Source organism: Stegodyphus dumicola, chromosome 1, assembly GCF_044657685.1.
Source record: "Stegodyphus dumicola isolate Sdum_Otavi_A_Nest chromosome 1, ASM4465768v1".
Lineage (NCBI taxonomy): Eukaryota > Metazoa > Arthropoda > Arachnida > Araneae > Eresidae > Stegodyphus > Stegodyphus dumicola.
In genome coordinates, this window is record NC_140768.1 from 81,465,021 (window position 1) to 81,482,850 (window position 17,830).

The window sequence follows — 17,830 nt, forward strand, 5'->3', positions numbered from 1 at the left end:
TCAACTATTTAATCTAGATTTTGTTTCATCTATCATCATTTTCATGTTATTATGGACTTTGCCTGGTACCAAGGCTACTGACTTTATCATAATTAAATTCGTATATCACATGACAGTCTACTTCCGCCGGTACTTTCGCCTTAGACGAAAACACAAAAATTTCTGGAACTTGTATATATTATTTTCTATTTTTACTGTACGATATTGTGTCAAATCTACGATAATGTGTAAACGATATGCCATTGCGGAAAGATATACCAAAATTATTAGTTGCTATTATTGTTTAACCACCGAAGACTTCATCTGTGGCCGATAGATGGCGCTATGCCTGATCAACTTCTTCACTACTGTAGACTTTGCACTTTTATTATAAGTGCACAGGATTTTTTCATTAGGTCCTAAGGGGAATGATAAACATGTAGTGATAAAAGCCTTCGGGTCGAACACTACTTAATGAATGATGATCTCCGATTGTAATAAATCTAATAACGGTCACAGCTTAGAAGATGAAGTTACCTTTAGAAAGTTCCAAGAATCTGTAAAATCAGAGGACAACATACTTGCTTGCCGTGGAACGAGCGCGCATGGGAATTACGGAATAATTTTTCAGGTAGCAGAAAAAAAAAAAAAAAAAAAAAAATGAGTCGCTGTGGCGCAGATTTAAGAATTCCGAGTTTCATGGGCATTACAAAACTGAAAAATTAACATATACAAGAAGGTATTACGGAATAATCGGATACCTTTAAAGCATCAAACTATATTTAGAGAAAACAAAGACCCTACAAAAGTTGGCATTGTCTTCGACTGAAATCTATTTCACTATTTTAAAAATTATATAAGTATGGACTTATGGCTTTTGGAAAATATATTTTGAGACTCTCGAACTTTTCTGAATTCCAATATGCCTCTCTTACTGACATGAAGTTTGGCCAACCCTAATACATAGAAAAAAATTAACAAACGATCAATTCCGAAACTCTTTTTCTACCGCCATGTTTTAGTTAGTTCACATTTTAATTATTTTTAACTGATTCTTAAGTTGATATTTAATCAGTTTTATATTTTAAACGGGTGATTTTTAGTTCGCATATAAAATTTTCATTAGTAATAAAGAGGAAAAAGAAAACTATTCAAAATATCCGTTTATCAGTTCCTCAAAATCAAATGTATTATACAACTGTTGTAACTGACACACTCACAGACGGAGAGAATTTCACACAGAGTTTATTAAGGTTTTACATGCTCTCGCGGAACTCACAATTTACCACTCTCCTCTTTTACTCACTTCTGTAACAGGGCAAACTTCCCATTATTTATGAAATATATTTGTATCGATCTATAGGACAATTTTTATTGTCCCAAAACATAGCCTAGATTTCTCATTTGCCGTCATCATATTCATAACGGGAAATATTCCTTCAGAAGGTGTTGTACTTCTTATGTTTTTTTTTCTTTTTACAAAGAATAAACTGTATAATATTTTAAAATCACGGCGACTTTCATTTCAGAAAAATGATGCACCCAACTATCGGATACTAACGTAAAGGGTGATCTCTAGTAGCTCTATCGGATACTAGAATGATGTCTTTATTCCAGATGTATACAAACAATTGCCGCACAATTTTTATAATTCTTTGAATAGGACAAATAAATACTTATCAAACAAACCCATTTCTTGACATACATTGATAATGGTATGTGATTTTACATTATGAATAATGATTTATGATTACCCAATAAAAGCATAGTTATAGATTTTACGAACGGATCGAAGCTTTTTATTTTTATTAAAGGAAGGGAACAGTTAGAGAGCCTTAGTTAGAACATGTTCAACAAATTGTGCTACCTTTTCAAAGGTGCATGTTTGGTCAGCTGATACCTCAATCTTTTAACGTGTACGTCTATTTATCTTCTATTATTAATCTTTAACAAGTTGGCAACGACTAAAGTTATTTTTATTTGATAAGTGTCGTGGTTTTGGTATGTTGCATATAATTGGGGGTTTTGCGAACATTTAAAATTTGTGTTTAATTTTATTAAAAGTGAATATGTCGTGGTTTGGCGAGCAGTTTAGTTCAATTACCGAAAAACTGGATGATTTTACGAGGGGAGTGACTGCTCTGACAGAAGGTATATGTTACTTGTAACCCATCACATTAATAAAAACATATTTTTTTTACAAAATACATTAAGCTTTTGTTAATAGCTAGATGAATAAATAAGGAAAGAAAATACTCAAGTTATATTTATGAATTCTTTTCTCGTCTACTTTGTCTTGACAAAATCTTTTTTTTAAAATGCAAGAGCATATAAATTTATAGCAAATTTGTTTATGTAATTAAATTATCATATTATTTAGCATTAATGAAATGACATTAGGAAACAAAATTATCTTCCACGTTGTTTTTCATTTGTGTAACCAAAAGTAAAGAAGATGCAGAGATAATAAAAATAAATGTTTGTAATTCATATTTGTTTAGGATTTAAGAGCCATTACAATAGAATAAACTGTACATTTAATTGTCTTGTTTATTTTAAGTAAACATTCCAAAAACAGGCTGCACTGTATTTCAGAGATTCTGAAATTTTTTCAACTGGGAGTCACTTTTATAAGTTAGAATCATCTTCCTCTTGTCTGCTGTGAAAGCAGTTTTTTAACATATCGCTCCTTCAGAAGAAAACAGCTATAACTCAAAAATTATGATTGTTCGCTTATGTCATAATCCGAACGAAAATTTGGTATATTTTTATCTGTGAGGGTGTCACTAATGGAAAAGGTGTCATTATATTAGTTGTTATTAGTTACACCATTTATATTCATCCAAACTATGGTTAAATCTTGGTTTCATTTTACTAAACTAGTGGTTTTTGATTTCTGCTTTTTTTTTCCCCCAAGTAGCGATATGTTATAACCATATACATATATTTCAAAAATACAATTAATTAAATGTGTTTAATTTATAATAAGTTAATAAAAGAAATTATATAATTGTTTTTAGTAATTCAAGGCTATATGCTTGGATAATCTTATTAATTAAGAATTAAATACATATTGGTACTCACATTAATGAGACTGATGAGTCTGCTGATTCTTGAATAGCTATGGATTATGTCACATTTCAGACTTTCTCAGATGAGGCCTTTTTTTAAAAAATCATTCCATTGTAGCCTCTTTTGATTGACTAGATAATTCTTATTTCTGCCTTTTCTTTAAGGCTCAGTGCTGAAGTCGAAGATGAGAGCTATGAAATGTGTAACATGTATAAAAACCAGTTTTCGGTAAAAATATATTTCAGGGAAGCCCTTGGCAAAAATTAGCAATTGGCCAGCAAGGCACAAATTCAAGATGGCAGCAGCTACACAAAATCAAAGTAACAATTCAACGAATTGCACAAACTCTTTATTTATGTACGCATTGATCTATTTTCACTTAAAAAAAATCAGCGAATCGCATAAACTCGGCATTGCACACTTTGTCCATGTACACATCGATCTATTTTCACTTTAAAAGAATCTGGAGAATGATGACATCATATAATGCTAAAACGAAGTTACTCATCACCAAAATTGAACAGAATATGTAGCCAATAGAAGCTCAATAAACTGCATTTTAAATCACACAATGAAATAACATAAAAAAGGAAATACATTTTATCGCATATGCACCCTACAAAAAGGAAATATCGTATTGCCATATTTAGAAATTTTGTGTGCCATAGACTGGAGTCTATGGTACACAAAATTCCTCATTTCATCCAAAAACTTTGTAAAATTATTTGAACTAGAATATGCATATATCCGTCACCACATAAATTCATGAAAATAAGAGTAAAAAATATCCTCCATAATGCCGGACTGTTGTTGTAATTTCTTGCATGAATCTTGCAACAAACCCATTCAAAGACATCTGAACGATCTTTACATCCGGCCATGCGCATTTCCTTCATACGAATAGGATGTTTGTAATGACTATTAAGTAAGCCTTCATTTACACACCAGGAAATTAATGGTTGTTCTCCCTTTCATTCTAAATCATACAGAAACTTCAGATTAATCCCATCACATACAGCTATTTTATAGTGCACAGCACAAAATAAGCATTGTACTTCCTAACTGACATCCAATGCAGAAATAAGCCTTTACCAATCTTTTCTCATCAGTCAAATTCACCACAATCACACAACCAATTACGTCGTAATAGAGTTTCTATAACATTCAACTACTCAGGTTATCATAAATGAAACAACTTGGCGATAAATTAAACAACAACTTTGCGATAATCCAAGGGGCACCCTTAGATGTACTCTAACCTTTTACTCTTTAGAAGCATTTTGCATTGTATTGTGTTTAACATTCTTAGTAGTTTGAAGTGGTAACTACTGATTTTGTTGTATCATACTGAGAAGAGCTGTACAAATACTCTGTGAAAAGTTATGCATCTGTAAAGTGTTTCTTTTGTGAAAGTAAATTTTATAAAGCTATCAGCATTTCTGTATGTATTCAGTCTATTATGAACCCATATGCATGGAACAATGTATCTAGTATAATTTAATATGCAGCAGGCAGTCTATATTTTGGGGTACCCCTTGGATTATTAACAAGCTCTTGTTTCCTTCATTGCCAAGTTATTTCAGTTATGGTAAGTATTTTATGGTGTATGTTTTGGAAACTCTATCATGATGTGACTTGTAGTATATGATCGTGCTGAATTTGATTGTTGGGAAAATATTTCTCAGAGCTTATTTCTGCATTGGATGTCGGAAGTATATTCCTTATTTTGTGCTGTACACTGTATAATGGCTCCCAATGATAAGAATAACCTGGAGTTCAAGTATGGTTTGGAACGAATGGAAAAGAAAGCATTGATTGACTGGTGTGTAATGAAGGTTTAATTGCAATTCAACAAAATATCTTGCCTGGAACAACAATCATATTCGATTGCTAGAAGTCGTACGATTGTCTTTCTGATAATGCCTTCATTCACCAATCAGTAATTACACAGTGACATTTAATGATTTGGAAACCGGAGCTCATATCAGCAATATCAATGATATGTGGGGTGTAACAAAAAGGGATTTTTAAAAGAAATGTCACTGACAGTCCGGCACTGTGGAGGATGTTTTCGATTCTTACTTTTGTCAATTTATGTGGCAACAACAGTATGCAGACTCTAATTCAGATAATTAAAAAATTTTTTTTGATACTGCTAAGGAATTCTGTGTGCTACGTACTGAAGACACAAATTTCTAAATAAGGTAAGTCAATATTTCCTTTTTGTACTACGCAGATAAGATAATGTGTGTTTCCATTTTTATGTTATTTATTTGTTTAATTTTGATTTAAAATGCAGTTTATTGAAATTACAAATTTTTTGTTTTAATTGTGTTTATTGCATTATGTTTTGGATTCCATTTTACTTGGGAGGGCATTGCACATAAAAAGAAACGGTGCCAAAAAAGCCTCCAATTTTCCCAAGGGGGGAGACTCTGAAATATATTTTTTCCTGTGCAGCATTTATGGTGCTTGTCTCCCCAGACTGGCGAGACCAGATATAGCAACTTGCACTCGTGAGATGCATAATCACACACTCGCAAGTGATCATGAACATGCTTCTTTGATGTAACCCCGTATATCACTTTGTGTATTCCTTGGGATATATGTACTAAACTTTGGAGACACTGGCCTAAGGTATGGATGCATCCAGATGAACTAGATCAATCTGATGACACCAAAAGGAGATCGTCTTGTATGCACTTTTGCAGTTGAATAGGGCAATTATGCTGAAGTTTAACTTCAACAATTAAACAATTTGAATGGATTTTATGCATGATGCTGCTCAATCACATGTTATGAGATCAGGTAAAGAAACTTTTGCTAAGCTATGTTGTCGACCTGCTGTATTCACCAGATATTTCTTCTTCAGATTACCATTTACTTTGATCCATACAGAGTGGCATTTTTTGGAGAGTTCCCCTTCTCCCTTATGAGGATATAAAAATTTTTCTTGATAATTGACTTGTTTCAAAACAACAAAATTTCTTTCCTCACGAAATCTATTTCTTGTCTGACAGGTGAATGTTGTAGCGTCTGATGGAAAATAATTTGAATGAACCTTTCTTCCATTTTGAAAATAAACAGGTGCCTTTTATTCACTTGAAAGAGGGCAGAGTGATAGTTGCACACTCAGTAATCTATTTGTTTAACCTCTCAATAGCCGTGGAAAATGTACAAGATTCATTTCCCAGTGCCACGGTTTTTCACACAGTCGTGCGTAGTTATGTGATGTATTGGGGGAAAATAAGTGCAAGTTTTACTTTCTAAAAACTGTTTACTTTCACAAAATAAAGAATAAAAGAAAAAAAATGAATGCACAAAATGTAATGTTTTGAGTAAAAGTAAAATAAAAAGATGTAAGTATAATAAAAATGATGTTTTTATAATAAAAAAGATCCCTAAAATGGAGTTTCGATCAATTCATCTTTAAACCAGTAAAGTGTAATATCAGGTTTCAGTGTTATAGCTTGTGAAATCAGTATGCCTAAAAAACATATTCAGTCAAAAGTTGTTAATCCGGACTCATCGGGACTTCGGCGATTCCGGATTATAGATCATCAGTTTAATATTTTGAAGACGGGATGGCCATTATAGTGGCCATAGAGTCCTGTCTTTGAAAAGACGGGGTTGTCCACTTTAGTGGCCATGTCTTTTTCCCCCATTTTCCAGGCTGAAAAGTGGGGTGAAATGTCAAATTTGACGTCCCTAGGGTTTTAACCACTTATCTCTTTCAAAGGTCTTCCTTTTGCGACATAGATGCACCCCTCTGAGAATCCATTAAACTACACACAAGAATCTTTGTTGCAAATAGGAGGTGATTTCTTAAAAGAGGGAAAGCATTCGGTTCAAGATTCCTCATCTCCCCGTCCTTTGGTAGCTTTTACTGCTACCAAAGCCCTGGCCTCAAAAGGTTAAATCTCGTAAAATGGCATGCAGAAATTCTAAAATTAAAAATATGAAACCGTAATTTATGAAATAAAGAACAATTATGATCTAAAGGGTATCAAAATTTACAAAAAAAAGCTTAATATTTATTTGTTTACTTAATTAAACATTTCTTTCAATGTAAGTTGTTTAAGTTGCTTTGTTTTATGTGATAATACTTTCTCTTTAATTCTATAAACAGACATAATTTCTTGTTCAGTTACAAAGTTCCGCTGTTCAAGTCCCGTAATTGCTGTGCCGAGAATACTGACTAACTTGTCAATCGAAATTTTTTCGTTTTCACTAACCTCTCTGTCACCTTCTTCATGTCTTTATCCATTTTTTGCAGCAATTCCATTATTTGTTTGATGCACATTGAAACATACTTTCGTTTTGTAGATCCTTTGGGAGCTCCAGCATGGGAAGTTCTATTTGACATAATCGAAAGTTCAAGTTTACTTTTATAAAATTGCTCTTACAGTCTGAAAAAAGTAATAAGCCGGATCTAGTTCGAAAATTAAGGAACAACGCTATCATCAACATTAACTGAAATAGATAATTAGATAATTTTAGCTTATACCGTCCGTTATACATTAAACGCGCACACGAAAACGTATTTTGCACTTGCGCACACGCATATGCGCAGTTTTAAAGGTCTTACACGCACGCGTCAACGCCTATGCGCATGTGTCAACGCGGCGCATGCCCAGAAAGTTTTTAGCTTTGAGGAAACGAAAAAATTTCGATTGACAAATTAGTCGGTATTCTCGACACAGCAATTATAGGACTTGAACAGCAGAACTTTGTAACTGAACAAGAAATTATGTCTGTTTATAGAATTAAAGAGAAAGTGTTATCACATAAAACGAAGCAACTTAAACAACTTGCATTGAAAGAAATGTTAAATAAAGTAAACAAATAAATATTAAGCTTTTTTTTGTAAATTTTGATACCCTTTAGATCATAATTGTTCTTTATTTCATAAATTACGGTTTCATATTTTTAATTTTATAATTTCTGCATGCCATCTTACCAGATTTAAACTGATGATCTATAGTCCAGAAAAATCGATAATCCGGAATCGCCGAAGTCCCGGCGAGTCCAGATTAACGTGTCAGAAAAATGTGTTTAGAACAAAAATATTCCAATATTATTTGATGGTTTTTTTACACTTTTTATAGGGAGGTATAGGGATTTTACTGGTTTTAAATTTCATTTCATGTCTTTGTGGTTTTGGTTCTAAATTTCTTACTTTTTTGTGTATAATTGTAATAATAATAATATATATCTGGTTTTAGACCACAGTTAATTAATATTCATTTGGATATATGTGGTTCATTTGGATACAAAAATTATATTTTGTCCAATTTCATTCAATTATACACAGAATTTGTTTCCTTTGAATACGTGCAGCCAAAAGTGAATGCATTTCAGAGTCTCCAAACTAATACAAGTGGCCTGTTAGCAAGGCTGTGGAGTCGGTAGGGAAAATGACCGACTCCGACTCCGTCATATATATATATAAACATATACACAGGGTAACAGCTTATTTTTTTAATATAAAAGAAGTAATAAATGCTACAGAAAAAAATTAATGGCATAGCAAATTATTTATACAGTACTCGTCGGGACTTTGGCGATTCCGGATTAAGGGTTTTTCCGGATTATAGACCATCAGTTTAAATCTGGTAAGATGGCATGCAGAAATTATACAAATAAAAATATGGAACTGTAATTTATGAATTAAAGAGCAATTATAATCTAAAGGGTATCAAAATTTACAAAAAAATTTTTTTTTTTACTTTATTAAACATTTCTTTCCATCAGTTTAAATCTGGTACCATCAGTTTAAATCTGGTAAGATGGCATGCAGAAATTATACAAATAAAAATATGGAACTGTAATTTATGAATTAAAGAGCAATTATAATCTAAAGGGTATCAAAATTTACAAAAAAAATTTTTTTTACTTTATTAAACATTTCTTTCAACGTAAGTTGTTTAAGTTGCTTCGATTTTTATGCGTAAACATTAAAGGCGCATGCATAAATATATTACGTGCATGGATAAATTTGTGGCTTTGAGGTCCAAATCATAGATCATTCCGGATAATGGACGTCCGGATTACAGACTATGTACTGTATTAATTAGCATTTATTATGAAATTGAAAAACTGGCATTAGTTATTTCTAAGAAACAGTATAGCTTTGGCAAGATCTTCTTTGTTGGAGGGCCATAGATCCAATTTGATAAATTTCAGAGCTGAGAAGAGTCTTTCCACACTAACTTGAGTAGGAAAAAGAGCTGTTACCGTTAGGGCTACTTCTTTTAACTTTTCAGGATAGATTTTTTGTAAGTTCTAAAAGAGGTTCCTTGCAAGCGCAATCATATTTCTCTATTTTTTCAAAGGCCGTGTAGAAATCTTGTTTTTTTTTTTTTTTTCATTTTATATCTTGGTTTTTTATTTTCATTCGCTTTGCCTTAGCCATTTCAATATTATCCAAAAATATTTCTCAAAATGTAATTAATCACTGGAAGAGGATGATAGAGACTCAGTTGCAATGTCTGCAGTTTGACTGTCCTGTTTCGAATTCTCCAATTGTTCTGAGAATAGAATAATTTCAATCTTAATGAAAGTTCATAGGTGGCTTTCTTTGTCTTTTTAATTTATTCGCCATCCAAGAAAATTTGGTGTTTTGGATCTACGTATTTTGAACCCAGGAGGATCTCTTTGTCTAGCAAATTAGTTTCTCTTTTCTTCATTGAAGAAATGATTCCTTCTGCAATAAACCCTCCATTTCAGAAAGGACGAACATCCTATTCTTCCATTCTCGCCTCCTGTTAATTCTTCAGATTGCAGCTTTTTTTGTGGCTATATATGGTGTAGAAAGAAGAGTTTCCAATTCTGCAAGATCATTCCACGGTCTTCCTATTAGGGTTAACTACATCTTCTAAAAAAGTTCTTAATTCTAAAAATCTCTTTATCATCAAATGCGTACTTCCTTATCGCTTTGCTTGATCAATAATTGCTCCTTTTCCTGCTCGCTTCCTAAGAATGACATCAATTTTGGGAGCCCTTGCTGCTATTGCTGCTTACCTAAATTTACCAGTGATATTTGTAACTAAATGAAGTAACTAAATGAATCAGTTTAATCACTAATGGCAAATATTGCATCCATCCTGCTCCCTTATATTTATTAATATGTCAATAAAATAGAAAAAAAATATTTATTAACTCGGCTTGTCATTAATTTTTTTCAATTCATTTTAATTTCATTTCAAATTCAAACTGTCCAACAAAAACTAGAGTCGACTTGTTTTTAGCGACTCCAGCTCCGACTCCTTTTACCCCAAAATCTGCCCGACTCCACAGCCCTGCCTGTTAGGCTTATATATGTGCGTATTTGGATACAAATCTTGGCTAATGTGTTAAAATTAGACAGCTAAAACTAAATAATGAATTTTAACTGAGGGTATATACATCTACAGAGTACATCAGAATGTATCTAAAATTTAAGGGCTAAATTTTTTAATCGGTCTCTGTGAAACTGCCAAATAATAATTGCTTAATAGTGTTAAGTTCCTTCTGTAATTGAAGTCAAAATCCAAATTAAATGTTGGTGTTATAATTTATTTAAAGTACTATATTTTGATGTCTTTAATTTTTTGTTTTTAAGATCTGAGCAATCAGAATGGCATTTTATCTCAAAAAGAACTTATTCTTCTTTGTAAAGAAAAAGATGAAAAGATAGAATTCCTTTTGAATGAAAAAGTGTCACTTGAGCAAAGTATGGAAGAGCTTGATCGGCAACATCAGGTACATGTATATTATATACGGTTAGTGTGTTCTTAAATTTTTGTTTAAGATTTGTATTGCAGTATTTTAAAATTTGTATTTTATTTAATAAAAGTATTGTTTGTATTATAAGACTGATTCAATAATTTTAAATTGACTAAATAGATAATTTTTTTTCTTAAGCAGAAATGTGCCACTTTACTAGGCAATCATGGGCTATATTTCAAATAGTTCAAATAGTTTTATTTTCCAGTGAAAGGGAGCATGTAAATTTGTCTATGAGTTTAATCATAATATTTCAATATATCAGACATTTGTACTATTTCTTCAAAGAAAAACTTAGAAAGGTATTTACTTGAAGCTGTTGCCTAATTATAGATCGCATTAAATTGCCCTTAATAAATTTACGAAATTATTGAACTGAATGAAGAACCTAATGCGGATATTTACATTTTGACATGAAGAATGATGCTGCAAAGTGGGAATATCTTTATACAGTAGAATTTTGCTTATCTGAACTAATTGGAGCACCACTTGACATTAACCATAAATATAAGCATGAAATCTAATTGGAAACAGGAATGGCAGTCCTTGCATTATGAAATTCCTTCATGAAAAGAATGGCCATTTGTTCAAATCCAAAATAAATTCAACAACTTGCAAATAAAAAAAAAAAAAAAAAATATTATGTTACAATAATTTTAGATTATACAGGATGTATAATTCTGTAACAATTTTAGTTAATGCTGCTGAAGACACTTGGTCTTATTGAACTGCAAAACATGGAGCCCATACTTCAGTACCTCTTAAAACTTCCAATATAAGTTTTTGATTGTAAGTTCTTGTCTTTGTTTCTATTGCCTCTGCGAATGAAAGACTATTTGCATATATAATTCTAAAAAATATTGTTACGAAATCTACAGGTGCAGTAAGATAGCTTCCCCGCAATGCAGTTTTAGGATTGCCATAAAACAGCAAGAAAGGTACACCTTTGACCAAAAATCGCCCATTTTGTGACAAAATTGGCAATATGCCATGGAGGGATGGAGAACCTTCTGGAACAAATTCTTACCGGTTTAACCCAGAATGTTCTCGAACACAAGCCGAAAGCTATATAAACCCTGCTGGCACGCAATCAGTTAGTGTGTGCCTTGTCGAGAGTGCGAGTTAATTAGTTAGTATCGAGTTGGTGTCTCGTCTAGTGAATCAATCCCTGCGTAGTCGATCGAGTTGACAGCCAGGCAGCCAGTGCCGAGTGGGCCGTTGAGTGCACCCAAAGAGTCTCGTAGTGTATCGCTGTTAGTGCATCATCAAGAGAGCGTGTTGAGCTCCGGGAACGACTGAACCTAAGAATCAGAAGCTGTGCTGTGTGTCGTCGAGTGCATCACGAGTTGTGGCGTGGAGAGTCTCGAGAGTACGTGGAGTACCGAGAACGACCAAACAGAGTCGGGAGCTGTATTCTAGTGCTTTTCCCTGAACCTATCTCCACCGTGATAGCCTGATAACCTGGAGGCTGTGTCGCTGATCGTGTCAGAGTTTTTATACTAGTTCATCAATGACTGTAAAAACGTGTTTTGGAGCTGCTCTGACAATAATGGCCAATAAAGTGTGTTTCGATACTTCATCAAGTAGTATTGTCATTATTCACTCCAAATCCTCACGAGGCCCACCAGCAGCCGAGCCGTAGCGTTGCTGAATACTGGTAGTTCGGTCTGAGGTTTGAATCCCACGAACGGGGTGGCTGCATGGGCATTTTCGTGGTTTTCTCCATGTGTAATGTGTATACGAGGCAGTTTCCCGTAGAAAGTCCTCCACAAAGGCATCCTCCCTTTAGGCAGATAGCCCAAGTGCTTTGTTGTAATCTAACAAAACCAAACCAAATCTTCATGAACCCCATAAGAACATGAAGGAAGAAAATAATATAACAACTGGTATCAGAAAAGAAAAACGCAACAATATGCAGAATTTTGCTAAATTTTGTTTAAAAATTTTATATTATTTTTAAACTTGATTTCATAACTGAGTAATTTTCATTTAAGTTTTATTTTTAAATAAAAAATTTAAAACACTAACAAATATTACATTCGTATAATTTTAACTAGATATATCAAATAATATAAAAATTAAATTTTATGCCAAAACATCTGGGTTTTTAGGTTTTAGGCATTTCTAATTTGAATTTTTTTCATATTATGTGCAACCCAAACATCGTGTATGTATTTTATATTGCTTAAATTCAGTTGCTAGGAAAACTTTTGTTTCAGATACTAAATTTTATGCCAAAATATCTGGGTTTTCAGGTTTTAGGCATTTCCAATTTGAATTTTTTTCATATTATGTGCAACCCAAACGTCGTGTATGTATTTTATATTGCCTAAATTCAGTTGCTAGGAAAATTTTTGTTTCAGATACTAAGAGAAACTTCAAATTTGAAAGGTCTAGAAGCTGAAATTCCCGATATTTTGAAACTAAATTTTATTTTTACATTATTTGTTTTTTTCATTCAAGTTAAAATTGCCATTGAATAGTATATTAATTCAAAGCATTTCGTTAGTTAAAATTTGGCATATGACAGTTACTATGAAAGCACAATTTGATGTGTTATAATAATCTGTACAATCAAAACCCCAAAACTGCTTAAAAAAAAAAAAAAAAAAAAAAAAATTTAGAAATAGCATTGGCGAATATATTTTCAGCTGTTTTCATGCTTGTGTAAAATTTGATGGCCTTGTGTCATATTTTCAAGATTTTCTTGCTTTAACGTGCATACACCCGCATGTGCTATTTTGTGGAAGGAGTATTCAAGGAGTCAAAAAGCCACGGTTTGCCGAAAACTGAGGTAGGCTGCTGAATTAGTTTTCACCACAGCTGTTGAAATAATCATTATGCGGACTGTGACTAAAATCGCCTTGATGCTTTGAATTCTCTTAATTTGAGATAACAAAAATAATAATAGTATGTTTAAATGCATGGATAATATAAATTATGTGATATTAAATGATGCATCTGAGTTATTGCAGAGTATTTAGGTGAGAAACAAAATAGCTATGTAGAGGGTACTTTTATAAATCGATAATTGATATTGACTTTTAAGTATCGACATTTTAAATTGATTGTATTTTAAGCCATTGCTAAAACAGTGTTTTGTTTGTGTATTAATCTTACTGACAGCTGTCAGATAACTGTTAATTTTACATGTTATTAAAAAGAAATATACATTATGTTTATGATGTAATTGATATTTCTTTCATGTTTTGGATTTTAAATATTGGTTTTTCTTATCCTGTATTATAATAAAATATTTTTATAAAAAATGTCTAAACCTATTGAAACTTTCTTCTTGTAGGAAGCAATTGATGAACTTCTGCATTTAAAAAATGAAGTTGTTAAAGAAAATAGTGAACTCAAAGAAAAAGTTAAATGTTTCTTGGAAAAGACTGATCATTCTAGTCAAGATTGTTTTTTAAATAAAAATTTACCAAGTGTACAGACAGATCATATCTTTTTTGAATCAAACTCAAGTGATATTGCGAGTATTGAAAAACATTTAAACTTGCTATCTCTCTTCCATGATCTTCGATGTAGTTCAAATAAAGACAGACTAAATGACATCTTAAAATGGCTTGGGTGTCAAAAACAAACTTTAGAGGTTCAACAAAGCATAGAAAGTAAGGATTTTATAAATAAAATTAATAAATATATACTTTTTTTAGAAATGTTATCTATGTCTGATGAAACACTAACTCTCATAATCAGTGAACTTAGCTCTGTGATTGACTTTATTTTATTTCATAAAAATGATTGCCAAAAATTGCATATAGGGTCTGAAATTCCTAAATTTTGTGCAGAAAAGTCTGTTTCTGAAAATCAAGTGTCTTATAAAGATAGTAGTACTCAAAATGAAATTAATATTCTGTTTACTGATTCTTCTGTACAGTGTGATACGTGTAGTATTAATTCTTCTAAAAACAATTTTTCTATTCAGACAGATTATAGTATATGCAATTATTCAGATCAAAGAACACAAACATATATCACAGATATTTTAATTTCTAAAGAATCGAAACATTCACAGACTCAGGAATGTGAAACATGTGACCAAGATACTAATCAGTTAATAAGTAAACTTCGCTCTGATATTAATGTCTTAGAGCAAGAGAAAATGAAACTTGAGAATGAAATTCTTTATTATAAGTCACTATGCCAGAAAAAATTACTGTCTGTGTTAACTCAAACAGATGAAGACTGTATTTCTCATGATAAGATTTTAGAATTAGAACTTGAGGCTGCAAGGAATTTATGTAAGGAAAAAGAAGAAATGTGTAATAGTCTTCAAAAGGAACATTCAGTTAACTTAAGTGCATTAGCAAAGCAGTTACAAGAAAAAGAATCATTAATAGCAGAAAAAGAAGAAATGTGTAAAAGTCTTCAGAAGGAATATGCATTCAATTTAAATTCAATAAAAGAAAATTTACAAGAAAAAGAATCTTTAATTGCAGAAAAAGAAAGTATCATTGAAAACTTGCAAGCAGAAGTAAAATCTTTGCAAAAATATGGTAGCACTTTAACAGCTGATTTAAATTTTTTAAAAGGAAATTATGTAAAGAATATTGATGTGGTTGATCAAAAAATAATACAATATTGCACAAAGTGTAGAAATTTAATAAACACTGAATGTAATGAAAATTTATCATGTTCTTCAAATGAAACACGTTTGCTTCAAGACAAGTTAAAAATGTTAGAGTTGGAGAAAAATAAACTTTTATGTGTTCTAAATGAAAAATCACAAGAATGTAGCAGCTTAAAATCTGAAGTTCATAAACTTACCAATATTGTAGCATCAGAGAAACAAGCATTGTTGAAGTTACAGCAAGATAATTGTGAACTGAAAGAGTGTAACAAAGAGAAGTCAGACCCAGAGTTAACAAAAGAAACAGTTCAGAAATTAAGTAGGTTAATAAGAGATAAAGATTTTGAGATCGAATCTTTGAAACAGAAAAATTCTACACTTACATCATTTATCCAAGATGCTTCAGCCATTCCTGAACATTTACAGTCACTACTGGAAGAAAAAGAAAATCTTTCCAAACAAATAAATGTGTACAAAGCTGAACGAGAAAGAATAATGCTAAGTTATAATGCTAAGGATAAAGAATGTCGCCAGTATGCTGCAGAAATAAAAAAATTAAATTCATTTCTTTCTGATGAAAGACAGAAATATGATGTTTTGCAGCAAAAGCACTTCTCTGTTGCCCAACAATATGAAGAAAAGCAGAAATCATTAATTAATACACAGAATGAAATGATTGCTCTGAAACAGAGGGTTACTGATTTAGAAGAACAGCAAGTTGGTATTAAAGAAAAATATAGTGAGCTGGTAAATAAAATTAATTCTGATAATATTGTTCAGCTTACAAAAGATGAACTAGATGAAAAAAATAAGCAAATTGAACAACTGACATGTTCCAATGATGAAAAAGTTGTTTTAATACAAGAAAAGGATTGTATGATTCACAGTCTTTCTCAGCAAATTAAAATGGTTAGATTAGAAAGTGAACAGCAAGATAATTTACTGAAGAACCTTCAGAAGAAAGTGTCTGAATTAACTGATAAGCTCAAAGAATATGAAGCTGTTATTGAAAAATTAAAGAGTGAAAAAGAATTAATTGAACAGAGATTTCAAGATAAAAATTCAGAATTATCTTTGCTCAAAGAAATGAATGAAAGATTGAATATGGCATTGAAAGAAAAAGAGTTTTCTATGCAGTCAATGACTGAAAAAATTTCTTCATTGTCTCAATATATTAATAGTGATAATTCTGTTTCAAAAAGTACAGATATCAACCAAATTTTAGCAGACAGTGAATCTATGTTTAGTAAAGCTCAAAATTTATATAGAGAAAGGGATGAAACCCTTTTGGCTTTGAATCAGAGCAGGCAAGAGAATCAGTCTTTACGAAATGAGGTATAGTTTTTTTGTTTGTTTGTTAATTGTTATTTTTTTATTATTTCAATAAACTAAAAAAAATATCTTTAGGTTATTATTATTATTATTATTCTAAGGGCACAGCCTTGATTCTCCTACTCCTAGCTGGCACAAGCTGGCCATATGATTATCCTTAGCGTATTATGTAATTGTTTACGAATTTGTATTTTTAAACAGATATGCATGTATGTTTGAAACATGTTTGAGAAAGTTCTTGTTGCTGAATTTCAAATTTTTACTTGATATATTTTCATTTTTATGTGTCTTTAGAGTGCTTATTTATTCTCTTAAGAGTATAATTGTGACAGTTTTCAATCATTTAACTATCGTTTATCACTTTTGTCTGGCAATTTTTCATTGTCATTTCTTTCATGATCATTGTGGTTCATTCTCATAAAAGAGAGCTTTAAATTCTATTGTTTTTTTATTTTATAACATTTTAGCATCTTTTGACGATGTCATTATTCGCTTACTTTGCGACATTAGCAGGTATATCTTCATGGCAAAAACAATTGTGGTTTTTGAAGGGTTAGAGATTTTGTACTCTGGCCTTTACTTCAAGGGAACAGATACATTTAGCAGTCTTTATTTATGTCAGTTTGATTGCATTTCTGTTATTTCATTTTGACAATTTAGAAATAAGAAAGAATTAGTTCATGCAATCTAAGAAACCTGTATGAGGTTCCTATGAGTATGAGCCCTTGAGAGTGTTATCATAGAAATATACACTGCGCAGGAAAAAAAAAAAGGGGGGGGAGGGGACAGTTCTATATCTCCTGTTCTACTGGGCTGATTGATGCAATTCAAATTGTGTTTTTCATGTCTCAAAAGCGAGACTTAGGATATGTATTAGATTTATATATAGCATTGCTCTAATGTGAGTATTTTGACACAAAATTGGACTTTTTCTGAAATGACATGCTAATGTTTTCCCATATTTCGATTCCTCAACTTAAATTATGCCTAAATATTAAATTTTGTAAAATTTGGTGTGAAATTTACGAAGACATTCAAAAATTTATCTTGGCGAATTTTTTCAGTCTGGGCCAAGAATAATTCACTTGGAAAACT

General features: G+C 31.7%; 1 protein-coding gene across 3 annotated transcripts in view; it reads left to right on the forward strand.

Annotated features, from left to right (window-relative positions):
• The first annotated feature begins 1,942 nt into the window (after positions 1 to 1,942).
• LOC118191657 (uncharacterized) overlaps positions 1,943 to 17,830 on the forward strand; it is a 49,486-nt gene continuing 33,598 nt past the window's right edge. For 2 of the 3 annotated variants that reach the window (XM_085816971.1, XM_085816967.1), the window contains exons 1-3: positions 1,943 to 2,130; positions 10,655 to 10,794; positions 14,120 to 16,738. In XM_085816971.1, the coding sequence (XP_085673097.1) occupies positions 2,049 to 2,130; positions 10,655 to 10,794; positions 14,120 to 16,738 (2,841 nt within the window). In that variant the 5' untranslated portion in view covers positions 1,943 to 2,048. The remainder of the gene's footprint in view (positions 2,131 to 10,654; positions 10,795 to 14,119; positions 16,739 to 17,830) is intronic. The other variant, XM_085816961.1, reaches the window with a different exon arrangement.